The sequence below is a fragment of the Mixophyes fleayi genome, chromosome 6 (genome assembly GCF_038048845.1).
Source record: "Mixophyes fleayi isolate aMixFle1 chromosome 6, aMixFle1.hap1, whole genome shotgun sequence".
NCBI lineage: Eukaryota > Metazoa > Chordata > Amphibia > Anura > Limnodynastidae > Mixophyes > Mixophyes fleayi.
The window spans coordinates 123,454,328-123,476,340 of NC_134407.1; the positions used below are offsets into that span (position 1 = coordinate 123,454,328).

The following is a 22,013-nucleotide window of genomic DNA, read 5'->3' on the forward strand; positions in this document are numbered from 1 at the left end:
TGTGTGTATGTTAGGGAATTTAGACTGTAAGTTCCAATGGGGCAGGGACTGAAGTAAATGAGTTCTCTGTACAGTGCTATGGAATTAGTAGCACTATATAAATAGCTGATGATGATGAAGTGTACAGGAGAATACTACCTGGCTTTCTAAATGGTTCTAACTGTAAACATTTTAGCCTAACAATACTCCGAAAACTGTGTAACTATCCCTAAGCTTGTGATTTTCCTGTTTCAACATATATTTTTAGCGCTTGAAAGCTGAATATTGCACTATATCTTACTACTGATAGCTTCCTAAATGTATTTTTTATACAATATTTAGATTTTTTATTATGTGGTATATTTATGTATATATTGACTATTTATGTATTCAATTATTTTAATACATTTTTTACTTAGAAAACTAAACACACACACGCTCTTTACTCTGTAATAGCATTAGCTTTATAGATCTAATCTATTTAGAGGCATCAAGGAGTGTTTATTTGGTGCTAACAACTTTGTTTAGATAACTAGCTAAAGTCATATCAGGCAGCAGTAATTACCTGCCTGTGCAGACTTTGGCAACTTGAAATCACACCTTTGAACAAGCTATGTCATACTTGCCTAGGGAGGTCCCGGACAGGGGGCTTGATTAGAGGGCGGGGGGACGGGGCGATCAATTGCGTCATCTTGGCGCCGAAAATGTTGTTTTGATGTGGTGGAGGGGCCAAAATGACGCGATTCACCGTGAATCACGTTATTTTGGCCAGGTATTTACCGGATGAAGGAGACTTGCCTGCTCTCCCGGGAGTCAGGGAGACCAACCCGGATTTAGAATAAGATAGTGAGATAAAGATTCCAGCTATATAAATTACTTAGCACATAATAATAGATCTCTGTCATCTCAGGAATGTTTACAATTCATCCAGCTTTGAATTTCGTAACAGGATTAACAACACAAATCTATTCTATTTAGAAACACCAGTGAGCATTTGTTTGATGCAAGTAACCTGAACCAGACAAACAGCTATAGCTGTACTGAACAGCACAAATCATTTGTCCATGCGGATTATTTTATTAAGTCACACTTAACAATGTGCTATGCATTAGAAAAGCTGTATTGATCAAATACAGTGTATATTTTGTATGATAATATTATTTATTGTTATATTTGGCTATACATATTTTGTATCATACCATTAATATTACTCCTAATAAGAGCCTTATAAAAGGATTACCCGAGATATACATATATATATCTGTAGCTACTCATTTACACAACTAAGTTTTAATATTTCCCTTTTAATATATACAATTTTAACTCATACGAATAAAATGTTGTTTTAATGTGTGTTTTTTCATTCATCTCATGTCTATGAGCATTATAAACCATTAAGAAAGAATTTTGGAATATACTAATCCCCATTACAATGTCTACTGACTACACATATGAGGTCTGCCTTCCCTAGCTAGTATTTCTTTCTCTCCCCCTTTGTTCCCAGTAAACATTACATTAACATGCCTGCAGATTTACACAGCGGACTTAACAAAAACACTCTTGATTTACTAATTAAATATATTGCTCAATATTCAGGAACCATCTTGCACACAATCGTCTCTTGATAAGTATGAGTCTGTCAACAATGACTGGGTGGACAATCTATTTACCCGCTCAGCTGTATAATGTTAGCACCTGGGTGTTATAGTGCCACAAGATCTCTCTGAAAATAGGTGAATGCATCAGTCTGGTACCTTGCACTATACTGCTGAACATATAAAATACATTGGTCCTTCTTGACTGGGGATTAACTACAACACCTTTTCTATCATAATGAAGTCTATGATGAGGGGACCAGAGATAAAAAAAATAGTGTAACAACTCACCCCCTAATAGTGTGAGAAACGAGGTGATGTTTGGGTTACAAGGGTCCTTTTGTTTCATCACAGTCCTGCACACAGAATATAAGAGTGAGGTTCAGCTCTACTACACTGTATACAGGATATTTATTTTATTTAATAATAGGAATATCCTGTACGCAGTATAGATATAGAGCTGAATATTACTGTTATGTCACAGTTGGCTACTGTCATGGAATATTGAGAGACCTCCAAACACTCACCTCCCAGATCCACATTGTGCCTCCCAAACTGTCCCCATGCTCAGGGTAGGGCTGGCAAATTATATCCTGGGAGGCAAGATTCCACTCAGTAGCCTATTTTAAAGGGAAAAAATGCAGGTGGCCCAGTGACCCAGCGCGAGGTTCCCCTGCCCAGCCAGTCACTGGACGCTGATTGAACAATCAGTGGAGAAGTGGAGGTGAGAGAGTGAAGGGGTGTTGCAAGGGGATTGGAGAGGAGGGACAGAGAAATAAAGAGAGACAAATTGGGAGGATGGCCTGAGAAATAGAGAGAGGGAAGTGGGGTGGGGGTGAGAGGGTCTGTGGGTGACAGGGAAAGAGAAAGTGGGGAAAGGTAGTGAGAAGGGTTTGTGGAGAGGCGGGGTATGAGAGGAGCCTGCATCCTATATGTACACACACTGGGCCTAATTCATTGAGGAAAGTAAGGGAAAAAAATTAGTAAGTTTTCTCCTGAACAAAACCTTGTTACAATGCAAGGGCTGCAAATTAGTTTATTATATTGCACATAAGTTATATACTGTCTGATTTTTCATGTAGTATACAAATAATTGATAGCTTATTTGTACACTGAAATGTAAGGTTGATCTAGGACCATACTTGCCAACTGTCCTGGAAAGTCCGGGAGACTCCCGAAATTCGGATCAGTCTCCCGGGCGAGCTGGCATTTCTCCCGCACCCCAGGTTTCACCAAGAATCGCGTCATTTGACGCGATTCTTGGTGATTCACGCCATTTTGGTGGGCGGGAGGGGGCGGGGCGATGTTAATCGCCTCATTTTGGCCCCGCCCCCACGATGGAGTAACGGGGCGGGGCCAAAATGACGCAATTGGCCTCACCCCGCCCCCTCCCGCCCTCCAGTCATGCCCCCTCTCCCAGAAACTTGGGAGTTGGCAAGTATGTCTAGGACATGCCCTACCCCAACTATAAATCAATCCTCACATTTTAAATTTACCTCCCCCTTCAAAACAACATGGGTTTGCCAAGGTTCAAAGGTTCAAAATTACTCAATTGTTTTCCTTTCCTTAATGTATCAGGCCCACTATCAGTAATTGCACTGGTGCCAACACAAATACTAAACCTATATAGCCAGCTCTCCTGGTCTTTACATACTGTATATATATATAGATATTCAATACTAGTACTTATGTATCACAGTAATTTATGTATAATATATGGCACAAACAAAAATAACGTATTTCAGTCCTGTGTCAGACCCATCTTTATATTTGTCCAACTCTGCAACTGCAGCATATGTGCCAGGTTTATCGCAGGCGAACTTACACCCACATACACAAAACAAGCTTGTATGCGTAATAAAACCTAGTAAACATTTGTTTTCATGGGGATAATACATTTGCTATTAGGCTTCATATAATACAGCAGATATATTGTTCCTTCTCGTGTACGCATGAAAGTAAAAGAAAAATGTTGTTAAATAAACGCACAAAATCGCAATCAGCAGCAGTTAGCTAGTGCTGGAGATCACCATCATCTTCAGGCCGGTGTAAATAATAGAGCTATAAACGACGTATATAGGTCTGTGTTCAGGTCTGCATTGGCACGTAATACCATGAACATGTCCTTGCTGTACTCAGGGTACATTAGAAAGCCCCTTCCCTCCCCATCATGTCTCTTTAGTCACAAGAAGACACAAGTGTGGTGGCATGCAGCTCTGCAGAAGTGTAGATATTTGCAGTTTTCTTGTGTGTCAGGAATAGGGTAATAAACGTCAAAAAATGTTAGTTGAAAATTTTCTGTTATTTACGAGGAAAACTTACAAAACACTGCAATATCTGGCAACTTTACTATGACCAAGTGATCCTGCAATAGCCAGAACCTGCCACACCTTCTGGAGAATTTACTGTTCCAAAAGAATAACATAACTGGAGAGCTATATGCATTAAACATATTTTTCACAGAAAATTTGAAGCCAAACTGCATGCAAATATTTTCTGGGCAGGTCTACAGGCACTTCCAGCACCCAGGAGAGAGGGCTTGTAAACAGCTTTTGTGGTTTTAACATGAATTTTCATAGTCTCTGGCATTCATGTATTTAACCCATCTGCTATTTAAAGAGAACTTTTGAGCGAATATGTTCCTAGTGCACTAAGTAAGTGTAAAAGAAATGCACTTGGAAGAGTGGCTGCATATTTGCACGTAAGTCAACGGCCAAAGTTTACATTCAACTCTAAATCACCCCCATAGTGTGTTGTTGAGAACATCAAGAATAAACACAATGAGGAAGCCCAACTGTGGTTCGCTCACCAAGGTGCCTACGTGTCACAGGGCATAGAGCTCGTTAGCATATCCCCTAACACATTAAGAGTGTTACCATTATAATTTATATATTCATTTCTTTGAATTAAAGGAACTGAAGCCCAAATCTGGGGTTTCAATTCCAATGCTCAAGGTCGAAAAGCCAGCCAACACATACTCCTGGAAGGCCTGGCCTGGCCATTATTGGTGGGGAAGCTAAATATCTCTTAGTTGGCTCAGCAATTTTTTTCATAAATGTCGATAAAAAAACAAATCATAATTGTCTCCACGGTCAGATGACTAACGAAAAATAGGCCCCTAAATCTGACAAAGCCCGTTGTGATACAGCGCACTGTAGATATACTTTAAAAGAATTTGGTTTATCATCTTATTTAAAAATAAGTAAGTGTTTCTTTCTCATGTACTGTTGGTTTCACCCTCCACCAAATGGCTAATCTGATTTCACTCAGTCGCTGTGTCCTTTTCTTCCTCAGTTATTGTCAGTCTGACCATTGTTGCTTGTGACAAGACAGCAGGAAGGGCTGGAAAAGGTCAGCGTTTGGATTAAATCTGGGCAGTGCTAGCAGCAAGGGGAGGAGAATAGACCAGAATACAAGCATTTCCTTCCCCCATACAATAATTAATTCATCACCCCTCGGTAGCAGGATGAGCTGCTTATTTGTCTTCCCACTTGCTAGGTGCCTGTTCACAGATACAGATGGGGCAGTGTAGTTGTCACACTTGGCATCAACATGCTGCCGTGCCAGTGGAGTGGAAAGAGACTGCTGATGTGTGCTCCCGTTCAAGCCCTGTTCTAAGCAACAGGATATTTATCATCTCTGTAGTCCCTACACATTTATGCTGCTTCTAGTAAAATTGCTTTACCTAGAATGCTTGTATATCAGGAGCTTCAGATTGGAGATGTTTACCGAATAATTAACCGGGCTTCACTTGTCCAGAAGTACTTTGACAAGGTGTTTTGATACCAAAGGTTCTATTTATGAACTCATCATGGGAACTTAATATATATCTGTGCAAATCGAATAGATACATAATGACGTAACACTGCAAATTACCATGCTGAGTGTGCTATGTGAATAGAATGGACTATGTGTATGTGCATATTGCATTCACCAGTGAAATACATCACCTGTATTGCATTCAAAAAGATAGAGAACCTGAGATGACATTACCTCGCCTCGAAAAGCTTTGCTATTTGCAATTTAATAAATTGCTTAATGCTACTGCCCCCATAGATTTCTCTGGGGATAGCAGTAAGTGCTGGTAATTAGTTTAATGCTAGAGAAATCTCCAATTACTCCAGCGTTAACCCTTTGTTAAATAAGTAAAAGTGGTAAAAGTGACTTTTGCCCAGCGTGTATAGTAGCATTTTCTCTCTTCAACGCTTGTTAAATAGACACCCACTTTCCAATCTGAAATTAGTATGCAACAGCTATGAATTATTTCTAAATACATTATACATTTATGTATGTAGAGGGAGTGCTAAGTGCTAACTAGCAATATGAGGGGATATGAAACGCAAGTGGGTGGGTGTGATGAATGACCCTTGAGAGGAAGGGTGGGAGTGAGAACATTAATTACTTGGAGGAGGGAGAGAGGGTGGGAAGTGGAGATTGCTTTTATTTAGTCTGGCTGTACCAGACATTTACTGAACATTGTCCGGACAGCAAGGACAGTTAGGAGGTATGCTTTGCAATGCAGGATAGCACAAAAGGTGAGTCACACACAGTAAACAGGTACATGGGCCATTACCAGGGAGAATGGAGTGGGATGGAAGACTAGCGTTTCTTAAGTGCTAGTCACTCTCCCTCAACATTCAAACATTAGGACACCCCCGTCTACAAATCAATTTGCATGGATGGTTTCTTCGAGCTTAAACATGGTGCCGGATGACTTGTGTGCAATAAAAGGGTACAGTAGCCAACAAAATAAAGAAAAGAAAGTGCGAGTATATATACAAAATAGTGGGCATGTTTTCACCTGCTATCTGACCAGCACATCACACCAAACTAAATGAGCAGAATGTTGCGCTCATCAAATGAAATGTACCGTCTGTCAATTGATGATCATAAGATGTCAACTCTGTGCCCCCATACACTAATTAGGCCAGCTCTGTGCCTCTACATATTATTACTTCTCTTTGTGCATGACAGATCTCTGTGCCCACCCATTAGGGCTAGTGTCACCCTACTCCTGTCACACTAACACTAAGAAGCTTTAGAAACACTGCAGACAACATGAGGAAGCCTATTTAACAAGTATTAAATCAGTTCTGCAATATCAGTTCTGTTATCACCATTTTAGGATGGCAATAATAGATGAAAATCATTAAAAAAAAATGCTTTGTTCTTTGAATAAAGATTTTTTTTAATGAGCAAAGTTTTTAAAATATTTTTTAAAACATATTGATCTATTTTAAAACTTTTTATAAATGTTACATTTTGTTTTATCTAAATGGAACTGAAAGACCAAGCCGGCTCACACATGGAATATATGCGGTGGATGGCCCATCGAAGCAGTAACTAACTCATACCGCATCTGTCCAGTATTGCCGTGGCAGCCGAGTATCACTCATTGTCGCATTTGGAGGTCTCTTGATAAAGAGGTCCTTTAGTTGTAAAGTAAAGCAGAACCAGGGGTCATATTGTAAAGCAGATGTAAGCAGTTCACATATACACCAATGCCTAACATATAACATGCAATCTTCTACTAAGAGATGATGTATCTTTTCCCTATAGATAATATACTCCCATTGCTTGAACTCCAAAACAACATCTGCTGACTACACCACCTGTCCCAGATGTCCATAAATCTGCATGTAATTAAGAGCAGAGGATGGGGATACTCAGGGAATTAACATATATGCTCATCAATGTTTCTTCTGCCAGAGCAATACAAGCCTGAATCTTGGGAATTTGTAGGAGTTCTTACGCTTTAGGAAAATGACCTCATAGTGTTATAAAACAATAACTACATAATTGTATATATCATTACACTATATTATAAAGAAAAAAAAGGAAAGGTATTATAAAATGCACATAGTGAATGTCTCTTACCTTTTCACATCACCTTTTAAACATAACTTTAAGACTCTAATAATTAATGACACGGATAATTTCTTAAGATGGCAAATAATAGGTCACAGTTTATTTAAATTTGGAAAATTGGTGGCGGGAAACAGGGCCGGATTAAGGGAATGTAGGCCCCTGGGCTAAGGGGCCTCCAAATTTTTTTATTGTTGATGTCATATTGGATATTGTATTATCTGTACAATCTGATGCAGATGGGTTTTGCAAATGCGGGTCTTGTGTAGTTATTCTTTGAGTGGAACCCACTTTTCAATGGAGGTGGCATGAGTATTTCCATATGGGGTGTGACAACATTCACAGAGGGGCAGTCAGTTTATTAAAAAAAGAAAAGAGAGTCCGGGAGAAGGGTATTGAGAGCAAGCTGGCCGACATGATGTTTGCAAAGTACCATGTGTGACGTGTGATATTTGTCTGTGTCCCCTGTCTCTATTTCATACCACCCGATACAGATTGAGACAAGCAGCATAGTGGAATGCACACAAAAATGGGAGTGGTTATGCTACGTGGGGACTTGTTAACTGTCATGGTGGTGGGAAAGTGTTGGGAAAGTATTTATACCAGCCATGAAAATGGACTACTGTTTTGTTTTTGTTAAGCCTTCATTTGTTGAATTCTTGTGTTTGTGATATAAACAGACAATAACTCTTATCAGTTTATATTGCAAGTTGAAAAATGTCATTGTTAAGCAGTAAGAAATACTGACTATTGGAAATCCCTGTAATTAAACACCGAAGCACATTTATAAAATTAGAAATAACGGGTACAAATAATGCAGAGCAACTTTAAAAAACAAAAACAAAACTGTTATATTTATGGCAGCATTTGCATGAGTTTTTCACTCCTACTTTGCGACAATTTTATTTTCTGATATTAAAAGTAGTCACAGCTAAAATAAATCTGTAATTATTTATAATACAAAATTGTTGTCTGCGCATAAACTTATCAGAGGAAAACATGGACAGGGGCCGCACATGCGCAATGAAGTCCTGATTGGGCATTGTCAGACCTCTCTCACCTCCGGGCCCCATAGTGGCTGCACCCCCTTGCAGTGGTGTTAGTTCTACTAGGATTATTTTCTCCTCCAGTTTCCGTTTCAGAGGGATGCACATTTTAGGAGCATTTTTAATGCAACCATGAATAGCACACACTTATAAATCACTACTAATGACTGTCCATGCCAATTATCAACATTACATGTTCATATTTAGGTGGCAGGCACATCCTTGGAAAGGTATATGTCCCATATACATAAACTATAAAATTACTATGAACTGACAGGTCCACTTTAAGACCATTAAATGCCTGCAATGTCTTGCCTTCTCTGGCCTTAAAGGATTGCAATTCCTGTGGTAACTCACCTCCAGCACAGACGCTGGATGGCTCTACAGCCAGTATTTCAATGCAGGATTTCTTCAGGATCTGAAAGAAGAAGCAGTTCTCTGTTTGAATGCAAGTTTTAGACAAGCAAATTATGTGCCAAGCTATTACTGTTGATACAGACCATATAGTCAGTTTTCTCTAAATGGTGCTGAAAAGAAGAGCAATTCTACATTTGCTGCATCTGTGCCAAATTTCAGACACAATATCACATAAAATTTACTTTAAGCAGCAACAACACAACGCAAGCCTGATTCAATAAGGCTTATAAAATGAACATATTGTGCGTTCTCTGTAAAGATTCGTCTGTTGTTGAATATGGATGTAGGTGTGTTCTGCTCGAAGAGACAACACACTACAAGATATGTACAAAACATATGTGAAATATAAAGTCACAAAAGAAAGCACATAAAAATAAATTAAATTAATGTAACATGTTAATAATATAGCCATTAATGACAAAACATTTAAAAAGTGGGATTTTTTTTTTCATTTTGATTTTTTCATGACCTTTGGGATACCCACAAACTTGAATTGGATTCATCTTAAAATTGTATAGTATAGTACCATAGCGCACATGTACTATAACCCATGGCAGAAGACCATAAACTTGTCTAATCAGTGCTATTATTTAAACTGATCCTATGGGTCACAGCTTGTGTTTTAATCTTGCCATGTAAAAATCTGAATATTTTGTGAAAACACTTGTTTGTTTTTAGATACCAGTGATTCTATCATACTGTATATTATGCAGTCCTTGAATATATAATACTCACTGAGTCAATAACACCCTGCAAAGCTTGAAATCCACCCGTCACTGGGAAGACATGGTCGATGCTGTCAGCAATTGTAGAGAGCTGTGGAATAGACAGGAGTTTCAATAAAATGTTTGGTAAAGGAGTTACAAACACCATGTTGGATCAGCTCAGAGAAGCACTGACCCATGTACACTGGGAAAGTGCACTCATAAATAAAAGCCCTGAGACTAAATAGAAATGTAAACATTTGTGTTTAAATAAATACAGTTGCAACAACATACCGTAAGGTAACAATTCTAAGAATGAAAAGCAACCAATGTGGTTAAATAAGTATGTAGTGGAGGTTATCATGGAAAAAAAAGATTTAAATTGTTAATACTAGACAGGACTGGGAATTCATTTTTGAAATACAAGAAATGTGGCAAAATATGCAAAAAGGAAATAAGGTTAGCAATGTTTGAAGCTTAAAAACAGATTGCTAAAGATAACAAGACTAATCCCAATTTTTTTTTCAAGTACATAAAGATCAGGATAAAAAATAAAGGGTAGCTGTTAAAAACACAGGGCTGCTATTTGATCCTGCTTTTAGGTTTTAAATAATGTTTTGATTAATGCACATGCAGATGACCTAGAAAATATAGTTTACATACTATTTATTAGAGATGGTCACTGACCCCCGTGTTTTGGTTTTGGATTCGGTTTTGGATCTGGATTACCGTCGTGTTTTGGTTTTGGTTTTGGTTTTGCAAAACCGCCATTGCGTGTTTTGGTTTTGGTTTTGGTTTTGTTTGGTTTTGTTTTGCTATTTTTTGGGAAAATCCATGTTTTTGGGCCTAAATTAACCCAATTTAGTGCTCCAACTGTTTTAGAGACAAGTAATCTAATTGTTGAGGTAATAAATCATCCAAAAAAACAGTTTAATTCTTCGTTGGTAGGCCTATTCTACACACAAAACAGATTGTCTTCCTCTCCATCTATGCATATTGGCAATGCAGCCATCGTCTTTGAATGTATATTACACCCTACACTTATAGTTAAATATGTAAAGAAATGGAAAAAGCCAGTTTGGTTTCTGTCTCTCAAGGCCCCCCTCCACTTGTATAAAATACCAAAAAATTCAGCCATTATAGACTGTACAATATTAATTGACATGGAGAAAGCCAGTTTGGTTTCTGTCTCTCAAGGCCCCCCTCCACTTGTATAAAATACCAAAAAATTCAGCCATTATAGACTGTACAATATTAATTGACATGGAGAAAGCCAGTTTGGTTTCTGTCTCTCTAGCCCCCCCCTCCACTTGTATAAAATACTAAAAAATTCAGCCATTATAGACTGTACAATATTAATTGACATGAAGAAAGACAGTTTGGGGTCACTCTGTCTCTCTAGGCCCCCCTCCACTTGTATAAAATACCAAAAAATTCAGCCATTATAGACTGTACAATATTAATTGACATGGAAAAAGCCAGTTTGGTTTCTGTCTCTCTAGGCCCCCCTCCACTTGTATAAAATACCCAAAAATTCAGCCATTATAGACTGTACAATATTATGAAAAATGGACAAAGCCAGTTTAGGGTCACTCTGTCTATGACACCCTACCCTTAAGGATAAATTGCCCTAACAGCAGCCTTTCACGATGGTATGTGATATGGAAATGCCACAAGTCCCTTTCCTCTTTGGGGGTAGATTGCACCCTACACTTACATAGAAAGTTTTAAAAAGATGTTATCGGCATCATCTTCAGCTTAATCCTCACCCTCATCAGTGTGTACGTCATCATCACAGACTATCAATTCATCGCCGCTTGAATCCGCCATTAGAGAACAGTCAGTGCTTGGATGTCTTGGATGGTGAAGGCCTTCCTCGTGGAAGATGTAGTTCATTTTTATAAACATCATTTTCTCCACATTTTTGGGAAGTAACCTTCTACGGCGATCACTGACTAAGTTCCCTGCTGTGCTGAACACTCGTTCAGAGTACACACTGGAGGGTGGGCAGCTTAGGTATTGCAAAGCAAGTTTGTACATGGGTTTCCAAATGGCCTGCTTTTCTTCCCAGTAAGGAAAGGGACTGTCTGACATTTCCATATCAACTACCTCTTGAAAGTAATCCTCCACCATCCTTTGCATGTTTATACTCATATTGGATGGAGTTATGGGCAAAGTGACACATTTTTTTGAAAAATCCTCCAAACCAGCCCAGATGTTAAATTGTTCTCGTCTGCCCCCTGTGTCTTCCCTGCTTCTTTTTTGGAAATTTAATTTTTTACGAGCAACAGCTTGAGAAAGTGAAGGAGGACACGTCGTCAAGCCGAGGCCCAGTTCAGCGGCCAACTTGCTGAGCAATAGCTCCTTGCAAAAGTTCACATCTCGCTCATTTACAAGTAAAGACTCAATGTAGGTTTTAAACCTTGGATCAAGCACAGTGGCCAAAACGTACTGATCCGAGTTCAAGATCTTAATAACTCGAGGATCATTGTGAAGCGAATTAAGTACTTGATCGACAAGGCCAACATACTTTGCTGAATTGCTTGCTTTCAGCTCCTCCTTCATTTTCTCAAGCTGCTTTTCCAATAGTCTAATTAAAGGAATGACTTGGCTCAAACTAGCAGAGTCTGCACTGACCTCACATGTCACAACTTCAAATGGTTTCAGCACCTTGCACAGCACTGAAAGGATTCCCCACTGTGCAAGAGTGAAATACATCCCCCCTCCTTTCCCAATGTCATGACTTGTGCAATATGCTTGGATGGCTTTGCGCTGTTCCTCCATCCTCTGAAGCATGTACAGGGTGGAATTCCACCGAGTTACCACCTCTTGCTTAAGTTGGTGGCAGGGCAAGTTAAACTGCTCTTGGAGCAGCTGTAATCTCCTACATGCTGTGGCTGAATGCCTGAAATGGCCTGAAATTTTACGGGCCACCGAAAGCATCTCCTGCACCTCACGGTTATTTCGTAGGAAGCTCTGCACCACCAAGTTGATGGTGTGAGCAAAACAGGGAATATGTTGGAAATCACCCAGCTGTAATGCTCGCACTATATTGTTGGCGTTATCTGAAATGACATACCCTGGGGAGAGTCCGAGTGGTATAAGCCATGCATCAATCACATCTCTCAGTTTGCGTAACAAATTGTCAGCCGTATGCCTGTTAGTGAAGCCGGTGATACAAAGAGTGGCCTGCCTGTGACAAATGTTACGTAGTGGTGTACATGCTGCTGCTGTTCCTGCTGGTGAAGGTGAATGACCAACCCAGTGGGCTGTCACAGTCATATAGTCTTTGGTTTGGCCACTTCCACTTGTCCACATATCTGTGGTTAAGTGAACAGTGGGCAGAATGGCATTTTTCAGCGCAATCTCTACATTTTTACACACTTTTTGGTATAGTTGTGGAATAGCTTTACGGGAGAAATGGTGTCGCGATGGAATTCTGTAACGCGGACAGAAAACCTCAATTAACTGTGAAAAACCAGCTGCGTTTATTGTGGAGATTGGACGCAGATCTAACACTAACATTGCAGCCATGGCGTCTGTGATTCGCTTGGCGACTGGGTGACTGCTGTCATATTTGCTTCCCCTCGCAAATGATTGTTTCACAGTTAATTGCTGAAATGTAGGACTGCTCATTTTATTAACCTGCCTCTGGGATGACGATTCACCCCCAGCAGCAGCAACAGCAGCAGCAGGACTAACGCTTTCTTCAGAGGAATCAATAATAGTGCCGGAGTCATCCAGCCTTAAGTGGGATGCCGGGCTAACTCCGAGCGCTACTGAGGATATTGATGAGGATGGTGTGGTGGGTGTATTTTGTAGCCGTCGGTATGTCGGTGAGCGGAGGGTCTTAGCTGATGAGGGAGTGCTTGTATTCTTTTGGGAAGAACTTTCAGCTTTTCCCAACACTTTGCCATGAACTCTCGTTAAATGGCGTAACATAGACGAGGTTCCAAGATGGTTAAGGTCCCTCCCTCGACTGACTGTGGCTTCACATACACTACAAATGGCTATACAATTGTTGTCTGGATTTGGGTAGAAATAATTCCACACATAAGAAGTGGATTTTTTTGTTTTATGCCCAGGCATGACAATGGCCTTTTTCTTGTCACGTGCCAGAACTGCTGCCACTGGTGCAGGACTTACACAAACAACCTCATCCTCATCAACATCCTCATTAGCGCCCTCGTCGCCTACACAAATCTCCCCCTCATCCTCTTCTTATTCCAAAGTGGCATCCTCAATTTGGGTATCACCGGCTACACTCGGGCTATTAAGGCACACATCAGCAGAATGCTCACGATTAGACATCCCACTGTTGGATGGACTCTCCACAGGGATTGTTGTCATTTGTGAATCAGAGCAAATATTCTCCTGTAATGCCTCACTGTTATCTTGCAGCTCGGCTTTGACGCGTAACAGTAGTTGTGCACCAATTGTAGGCTGGGTAACTTTTTGGGATCTGCCACTAATAGCCAAAGGTGAAGGCCTCATTCTCTCTTTGCCACTGCGTGTGTAGAATGGCATGCTTGCAATTTTTTTTTTATCGTCACTTAACTTTTGCTCAGTTACACTTCTTTTTCGCTTCAATACAGTAAATTTTTTTTTGGTTTTTGTTTTTTGCACTAATTTGAAAACACTCTGTTGTTTGACATTGCCTTGGCCAGATGACGTACTGGGAACACTAACATCAGGACTGGTGACTGAACCTGGTTGCTCATTTAGATCATATGTGGACTGCTTTGAATCCATTCTGAGCGCAAACCACTGGGGAGTGCTAAAAATTATTTAGTAGATTCTGCTGACAGTTATGACTTTTGACAGCCAGAAATATTAATGCACAATTAGGGAGGACACCCCAAAAGCACTGAGGAGTGCTAAAAATTATTTAGTAGATACTGCTGACAGAAATGACTTTTGACAGCCAGAAATATTAATGCACAATTAGGGAGGACACCCCAAAAGCACTGAGGAGTGCTAAAAATTATTTAGTAGATTCTGCTGACAGTTATGACTTTTGACAGCCAGAAATATTAATGCACAATTAGGGAGTACACCCCAAAAGCACTGAGGAGTGCTAAAAATTTTTTAGTAGATACTGCTGACAGAAATGACTTTTGACAGCCAGAAATATTAATGCACAATTAGGGAGGACACCCCAAAAGCACTGAGGAGTGCTAAAAATTATTTAGTAGATACTGCTGACAGAAATGACTTTTGACAGCCAGAAATATTAATGCACAATTAGGGAGGACACCCCAAAAGCACTGAGGAGTGCTAAAAATTATTTAGTAGATACTGCTGACAGAAATGACTTTTGACAGCCAGAAATATTAATGCACAATTAGGGAGGACACCCCAAAAGCACTGAGGAGTGCTAAAAATTATTTAGTAGATACTGCTGACAGAAATGACTTTTGACAGCCAGAAATATTAATGCACAATTAGGGAGGACACCCCAAAAGCACTGAGGAGTGCTAAAAATTATTTAGTAGATACTGCTGACAGAAATGACTTTTGACAGCCAGAAATATTAATGCACAATTAGGGAGGACACCCCAAAAGCACTGAGGAGTGCTAAAAATTATTTAGTAGATTCTGCTGACAGTTATGACTTTTGACAGCCAGAAATATTAATGCACAATTAGGGAGGACACCCCAAAAGCACTGAGGAGTGCTAAAAATTATTTAGTAGATACTGCTGACAGAAATGACTTTTGACAGCCAGAAATATTAATGCACAATTAGGGAGGACACCCCAAAAGCACTGAGGAGTGCTAAAAATTATTTAGTAGATACTGCTGACAGAAATGACTTTTGACAGCCAGAAATATTAATGCACAATTAGGGAGGACACCCCAAAAGCACTGAGGAGTGCTAAAAATTATTTAGTAGATACTGCTGACAGAAATGACTTTTGACAGCCAGAAATATTAATGCACAATTAGGGATGACACCCCAAAAGCACTGAGGAGTGCTAAAAATTATTTAGTAGATTCTGCTGACAGTTATGACTTTTGACAGCCAGAAATATTAATGCACAATTAGGGAGGACACCCCAAAAGCACTGAGGAGCGCTAAAAATTATTTAGTAGATACTGCTGACAGATATGACTTTTGACAGCCAGAAATATTAATGCACAATTAGGGAGGACACCCCAAAAACACTGAGGAGTGCTAAAAATTATTTAGTAGATACTGCTGACAGATATGACTTTTGACAGCCAGAAATATTAATGCACAATTAGGGAGGACACCCCAAAAACACTGAGGAGTGCTAAAAATTATTTAGTAGATACTGCTGACAGATATGACTTTTGACAGCCAGAAATATTAATGCACAATTAGGGAGGACACCCCAAAAGCACTGAGGTGTGCTACAAATTATTTAGTAGATACTGCTGAGAGATATGACTTTTGACAGCCAGAAATATTAATGCACAATTAGGGAGGACACCCCAAAAGCACTGAGGAGTGCTAAAAATTATTTAGTAGATACTGCTGACAGATATGACTTTTGACAGCCAGAAATATTAATGCACAATTAGGGAGGACACCCCAAAAGCACTGAGGTGTGCTACAAATTATTTAGTAGATACTGCTGACAGATATGACTTTTGACAGCCAGAAATATTAATGCACAATTATGGGGGACACCCCAAAAGCGCTGGGGAGTGCCAAATATGAAGAAAAAATAATAAATCTCTATCCTCCTCTCTGCACTAGCGATTTTGGTTAGAGCAATTGCAAGAACAATATTGTATTCTCTGTCCCTGCTCTAATTAGCCTATGACTACACCCTGCTCTCTCTCTCTGTCAAATGGCGATGGATTGCTGTGGAGGCGTGTATTTATAAAGTTGAAGTATCGCGAGAACCGAGTCCCGAGTTCCGACGACGTCACAATGACGTTCGGCCTCGATTTGGATTCGGAATGGGCGGGAGAGTACCGAGCTGCTCAGCTCGGTACTCGGATACCCAAAGTTCGGGTGGGTTCGGTTCTCGGAGAACCGGACCAGCCCATCTCTACTATTTATGCTGCTGGCATTAAGCTATGTAGAGATATTAACACAGAGCAGGATAGTAACTTACTACACAAACATTTAGATAAAATGCCAAAGGTCTATGAAATAGCACAATCAGTTTAGTTACTTAAAAGTAGGGTTACATGGCTGTGGCAATACCTATGCTACTTACAGGGCCGCCGAAAGTAGAGGGGGCTGGTTCTATTTACCCGGGCCCGGACCTGCAGGGGGCCTAGCCCAGGCCCTCACAGCCGACCTTTTTCTTTTTTCTTTTTTTTTAACTTGTTTTATATTTTTTCTTTTTTCTTTCTTATTACTTTTCAGCAGGGGTGGCTGCACTCCCTTCACTGGTAGGGGGGAGCAGGGTATTTTAAAAAAAACAAAAACAAGCCACAAATACTCACATCACATGATCGCGGCACCGTTGTCCCTCTTCCTTCCTCTCTTCTCCGTTTACACTGAATGTCGGGCGTGACGTCATCACGTCACGCCCGACTTTCAGTGAGGAGCAGCGCAGAGAGGACTAAGACATAAGACAGAAGACTGAAGAGAATAAAAGAAAAGAGATGAAAGAAGCCAATACAAAGGTAAGTAAAGGTACGGAGACAAAGGGAGAAAAACAGAAAGGGGCAGAGTGATGAAGAAGGTGGGGAAGGCACAGAGTGATGAAGGAGCAGGGTTGGGAGAGAAAAAGGCAAGGGGGGCAACATGGCACAGTGATGAAGGAGAGGGGGGGAGCAGCATGGCAGAGTGTGATGAAGGGAGGGGGCAGCATGGCACAGTGATGAAGGAAAGGGAGTGAGCAGCATGGAACAGTGATGAAAGAGAGGGGGGAGCAGCATGGCACAGTGATGAAGGAGAGGGGGGGCAGCCTGGCAAAATGATGAAGGAGAGGGATGGCAGCATGGCACAGTGTGATGATGGGGGGGCAGCATGGAACAGAGTGATGATGGGGGGCCAGGTGAAGGGGGGAAAAGCAGAATGGAGGGCGCATTGTAATTATAAGGGGGCACAGCGTGGTTGTGATGAAGGGGCACAGTGTGATCATAAGGAGGCACAGCGTGGTAATGATGAAGGCGCATAGTAGTGTGTGTGTGTGATGGCACAGGGTGCTTGTGGTAATGTGTGTGTGTGTGTGTGTGTGTGATGGCACAGGGTGCTTGTGGTAATGTGTGTGTGTGTGTGTGTGTGTGTGTGTGATGGCGCAGGGGGCTTGTGGCAGTTTGTGTGTGTGATGGCACAGGGGGCTTGTGGTAATGTGTGTGTGTGTGATGGCACAGGGGACTTGTGGCAGTGTGTGTGATGGCACAGGGGGCTTGTGGCAGTGTGTGTGTGTGATGGCACAGGGGGCTTGTGGAAATGTAGTGTGTGTGATGGCACATGGGGCTTGTGGCAATGTAGTGTGTGTGAGGTAGGTGGTGTCTAATTAATGGGTGCTATTTTGTTTGTGGGATGATGGTGATGGTGTGGGGTGAGGGCAGGGCCTGATCAACCAATAGGCTGATCAGGCTGCAGCCTGGAGCGCTGGAGTCTGGGGGGCGCAGCGTCCCCGAGGTTAATTTTTTTTCCCTTTCATTTTTTTTTTTACTTGGGCAGCGTTGGTCCTGAATCATCGGGACCGCCCCTTGTCTAAAGGGGGCGGCCCGACTACTAGATGGCAGGCAGTCTGGCAGCGATCACTGCTAGCTGCCTGTCAGCGTGGCCGCGGGAGCTTCTTACTGTGGTCAGATGAGATCAGGACATCCACATCTCACGTGACCACAGTAAGAAGCGCCCACGGCCGCGCTGACAGGCAGCTAGCAGCGATCGCTGCCAGATTGCCTGTCATGTATAGCGCTGGAGAGAAGACTGCCTCCCAGGAACAACAGGTAAGTCCTAATGTCTGGGGGCAGAGGGGCTGGTAACAAAGCTAAAGGGGCAAGTAAAGAGGCTAATGCTGGCAGGTGACATTGCTAATGGGGGCAGATAATGCTAAAGGGGCAGGTGAAGAGGCTAATGGGGGCAGGTAACAATGCTAATGGGGCAGATAACACTGCTTATGGGGGCAGGAAAAGAGGCTAATGGGGGCAGCTAACAATGCTAATGGGGGCAGTTGAAGAGGCTGAATGGGGCTGATGAAATGGTTGAGGGGACTATTTAAAAAAATAGAGCAGCTTTGGGGGGGCATAATCTTTGTATTGTGTGACGGTTATGAGGATGGTCTCTGTGGTTCTAGGGTCATTAGAATGCAAAATTTTAGTCAGATGGGGCTGATAGAGGTTTATATTTGATTATAGCTCTTTGACAACAATTTTCATATATTTTATTGCCTACATATGCCTGTGCTATGGGGTAGTTTTATATATCCATAATGGACTGTTGTGTTTTGGAGCCTAATCATTCAGGCTTTGTTAACATTTAGCATTATAATACAATTGCTGCATATTTTCAAAACAGGACCCCGACTTTCCAGAAGCAGCTAGAAGACAACAAAGCTGCAAGAACAGGGAAGAGAGAAGAGCAAGAACAGGTAAGAGAGAATGCACAATCTGTCTAATTTTGAATGCTGGCGAATTCTCCTGAATATACATATTCAGGAGTATTCCTATACACTTATATTGGAGGGGGAGGGGGGGGGGGGGCGCTGCAGTGGTAATAACCTAGGGCGGCTGGAACCCTTAATCGGGCCCTGGGTGAGGGTGGGGCAATTTAATAGTGGAGACTATTAAATTGCCCCACAATCACCCCACACCATCATCATAAATTGGTGGTGTGGGGGTGAGTTTGGGGAGAATTAGGTCTCTTTATTAAATGTGACAATGAATTATTTAATGGCAGTGATGGTTGTGGGAAATAGGTATATTTATGAAATGTAAATACTACTAATTTATTGCTGGGGCTGTTTGCAGGGCATATAATAGGTTTATTTATTAAATGGGAATACTATTACTTTAATGTTGGGGTTGGAGGAAGGCCTAATTGTTACTCGCGGATGCTATTGATTTAACGTCGGGGCTGGTTTGAATTTTCGAAATGTACCTATTTTTTTTCAAATAGGGCTCCCAACAGTCAAGGATCCAGAGAAGCCGCAACTAAAGAAACCAGCAGCCACAGGTGGTGAAAGTGACAAGAACAGGTAGGAGAGAGCAGGACAGTCTGTGAAATGTTGTGATTCTAGTGGGTAATTTTTTGGTGAGTGTTCTGCCCAATGTAAGGGGCAGGCCAGGACTGTGAACTCTTTATGTACACACTGCATTCTTTATATACTACACTATGGTGCTAGAGGTCCTGAAAGTCAGGAGTGCTGGGACATATGTCACACTCAAGCGAGCGGGCACTGCACCCATGTGCCAATGGTGTTCTGTAGGAGGGTGGCTTAGCGCTTTTCACCTGCTAGCCACACCCCAATGGTGCATAGACATGCCCCAATCATATAAACACCTCCATCTTTGCGCTGCTGCGTAGTGGCGGCGCAAATCTTTTTGTCATGCTCAACTATAAGAGGGGGGCCCCATGAAGTTGTTGTTCCGGGGCCATTAATTCCTCTTGGCAGCCATGGCTACTTACACAGTCAAAGGAACATAATATGGGAAAATTTAAATGAAACAGGACTTTGGAATGCTAGTTGATAGAAAACTGAATTGTAGCGCACAGTGCCAGGTAGCAGCATGGATACATGTACGTATTGCAAAGCAGTACCATTGTATAAATCACTAGATAGACCACATCTTGAATATAAATCACTGTTTAGGGTACATCATTATGAGAGGAGACCTTGAGAGGTTAGAAATACTAGGTTTGTTTGTGTTTGAAAATATGTGCAGAGGCGACCTTATTATTATTATGTTTAAATACAGTCAATAACTATATCAGTCAATACAAAGATTTGTCTAGCAAACGTTTTCTACCAAGGACAATGCAGAGGGCAAGGGGTTATAGTAGGCAAACTGTTTCACCATCAGCACAGGAAGTGGTACTTTACTGCATGTGTAATTCCTTACTACATAAGGTGATGATGGCAAATTCACTAACAGAATAACACAAATGTATTTCAGGCCTTTCTTACAAGAAATGATGCTTGTAGCTATGATTGTAGAACATTACGGGAGTGATTGGTCCTCTTAATGTATTCTATTTAGGAGTTAGGGAAAAATTGTATCCCTCTGAGGAGCTTAATTGGCAACTGTCACAGTGGGGGATTGTTCTGCCGTCTTCTGGATCAAGGCAATTAGAACTTTTGAAAGGTTAAACTTGATGGATCTGGATCTCTTCTTTCAACTTAACTGTTTATGTAAGTAATTCGGCTTGATACTAAAGAGTCATAAAACAAAAATATGCAGGTTTCCATTCAAATGGGGAAATGCCTCAGGATTTATCCACAATAAAACACAGTTCTGCATGTCTCATGTGAGGGAACAATTTTCTCTCCAATTGTTAGATTATTGGAAGATAAAGTAACTTCTAAAAACACCTTCTTAAACCCATTTAGCTAACAAAATAAAAAACAATTCTCAATAGTTTATTTTTAGAAGCTTTTACATAAACATAACTCATATTACAAAATGCTTCTAGTTGTTGGATGACCAAGGCCTTATCTGTGTGGAGTTTATATGTTCTCCTTATGCTTGTGTGGGTTTCCTCAGTCCTCAGGGCACTCCAGTTTCCTACCATAATCCAAAAACATACCAGTAGATCAATTGACAGCTATCAAATTGGACTTAGTCTGTCTGTCTGTGTGTGTGTGTGTGAATTTATACTGTAAGTTTTAGTGGGACAGGGACTGGTGTGAGAGTGTTCTCTGTACAGCGCTGCGGAATTAGTGGCGCTATATAAATAAATAAATGATGATAATGATGATGATGATGATGAGCATATTTATGGTTTGTTTCATGATCTCGTGATAGCAAATTGACAAAGTGACAATATATGGCATTCTGCAATATTAACCCATTAAAATGGATTGGGGAGAGTCATAACAAGGTGTGTTTTACTTGAATTCACTGTACATACAGCAAAGTGAACTATGTCTTACAAAAAGTAGGACTGTATATAAAGTACATACATTACAGACTATTTTTGAGAGAACATAAGGGGGGTTAATGTTGACATGGAAGCAATTTGACTTTCCGGTGTATGACGTACCTTTTTACTTCTGCGCAAGCGCACAAAGAACTGGTTCAGAAACTAATGCTTTGTGCTCATGCTCATAAGTAATAAAGCACTCAACATGCATGCCCCATTGGAGCTTACCCTAACATACACACACACAGACCGAGAGAGACTAAGGGCAATTTAATAGCAGCCAATTAACCTAATAGCATGTTGTGGGAGGAAACCGGAGCACCCGGAAAAAACCCACGCAAACACGGGGAAAACATACAAACTCCACAGAATTAAGGGCATGG

General features: G+C 41.0%; 1 protein-coding gene across 1 annotated transcript in view; it reads right to left on the reverse strand.

The window, feature by feature from the left end:
- Positions 1-22,013, reverse strand: part of LOC142161545 (anthrax toxin receptor 1-like) — a 134,422-nt gene that overhangs the window by 45,124 nt on the left and 67,285 nt on the right. The window contains exons 8-9 of the mRNA XM_075217255.1: positions 9,638-9,718; positions 8,843-8,903 (exon numbers count right to left, since the gene is read on the reverse strand). Coding sequence (XP_075073356.1) covers positions 8,843-8,903; positions 9,638-9,718 — 142 coding nt within the window. The remainder of the gene's footprint in view (positions 1-8,842; positions 8,904-9,637; positions 9,719-22,013) is intronic.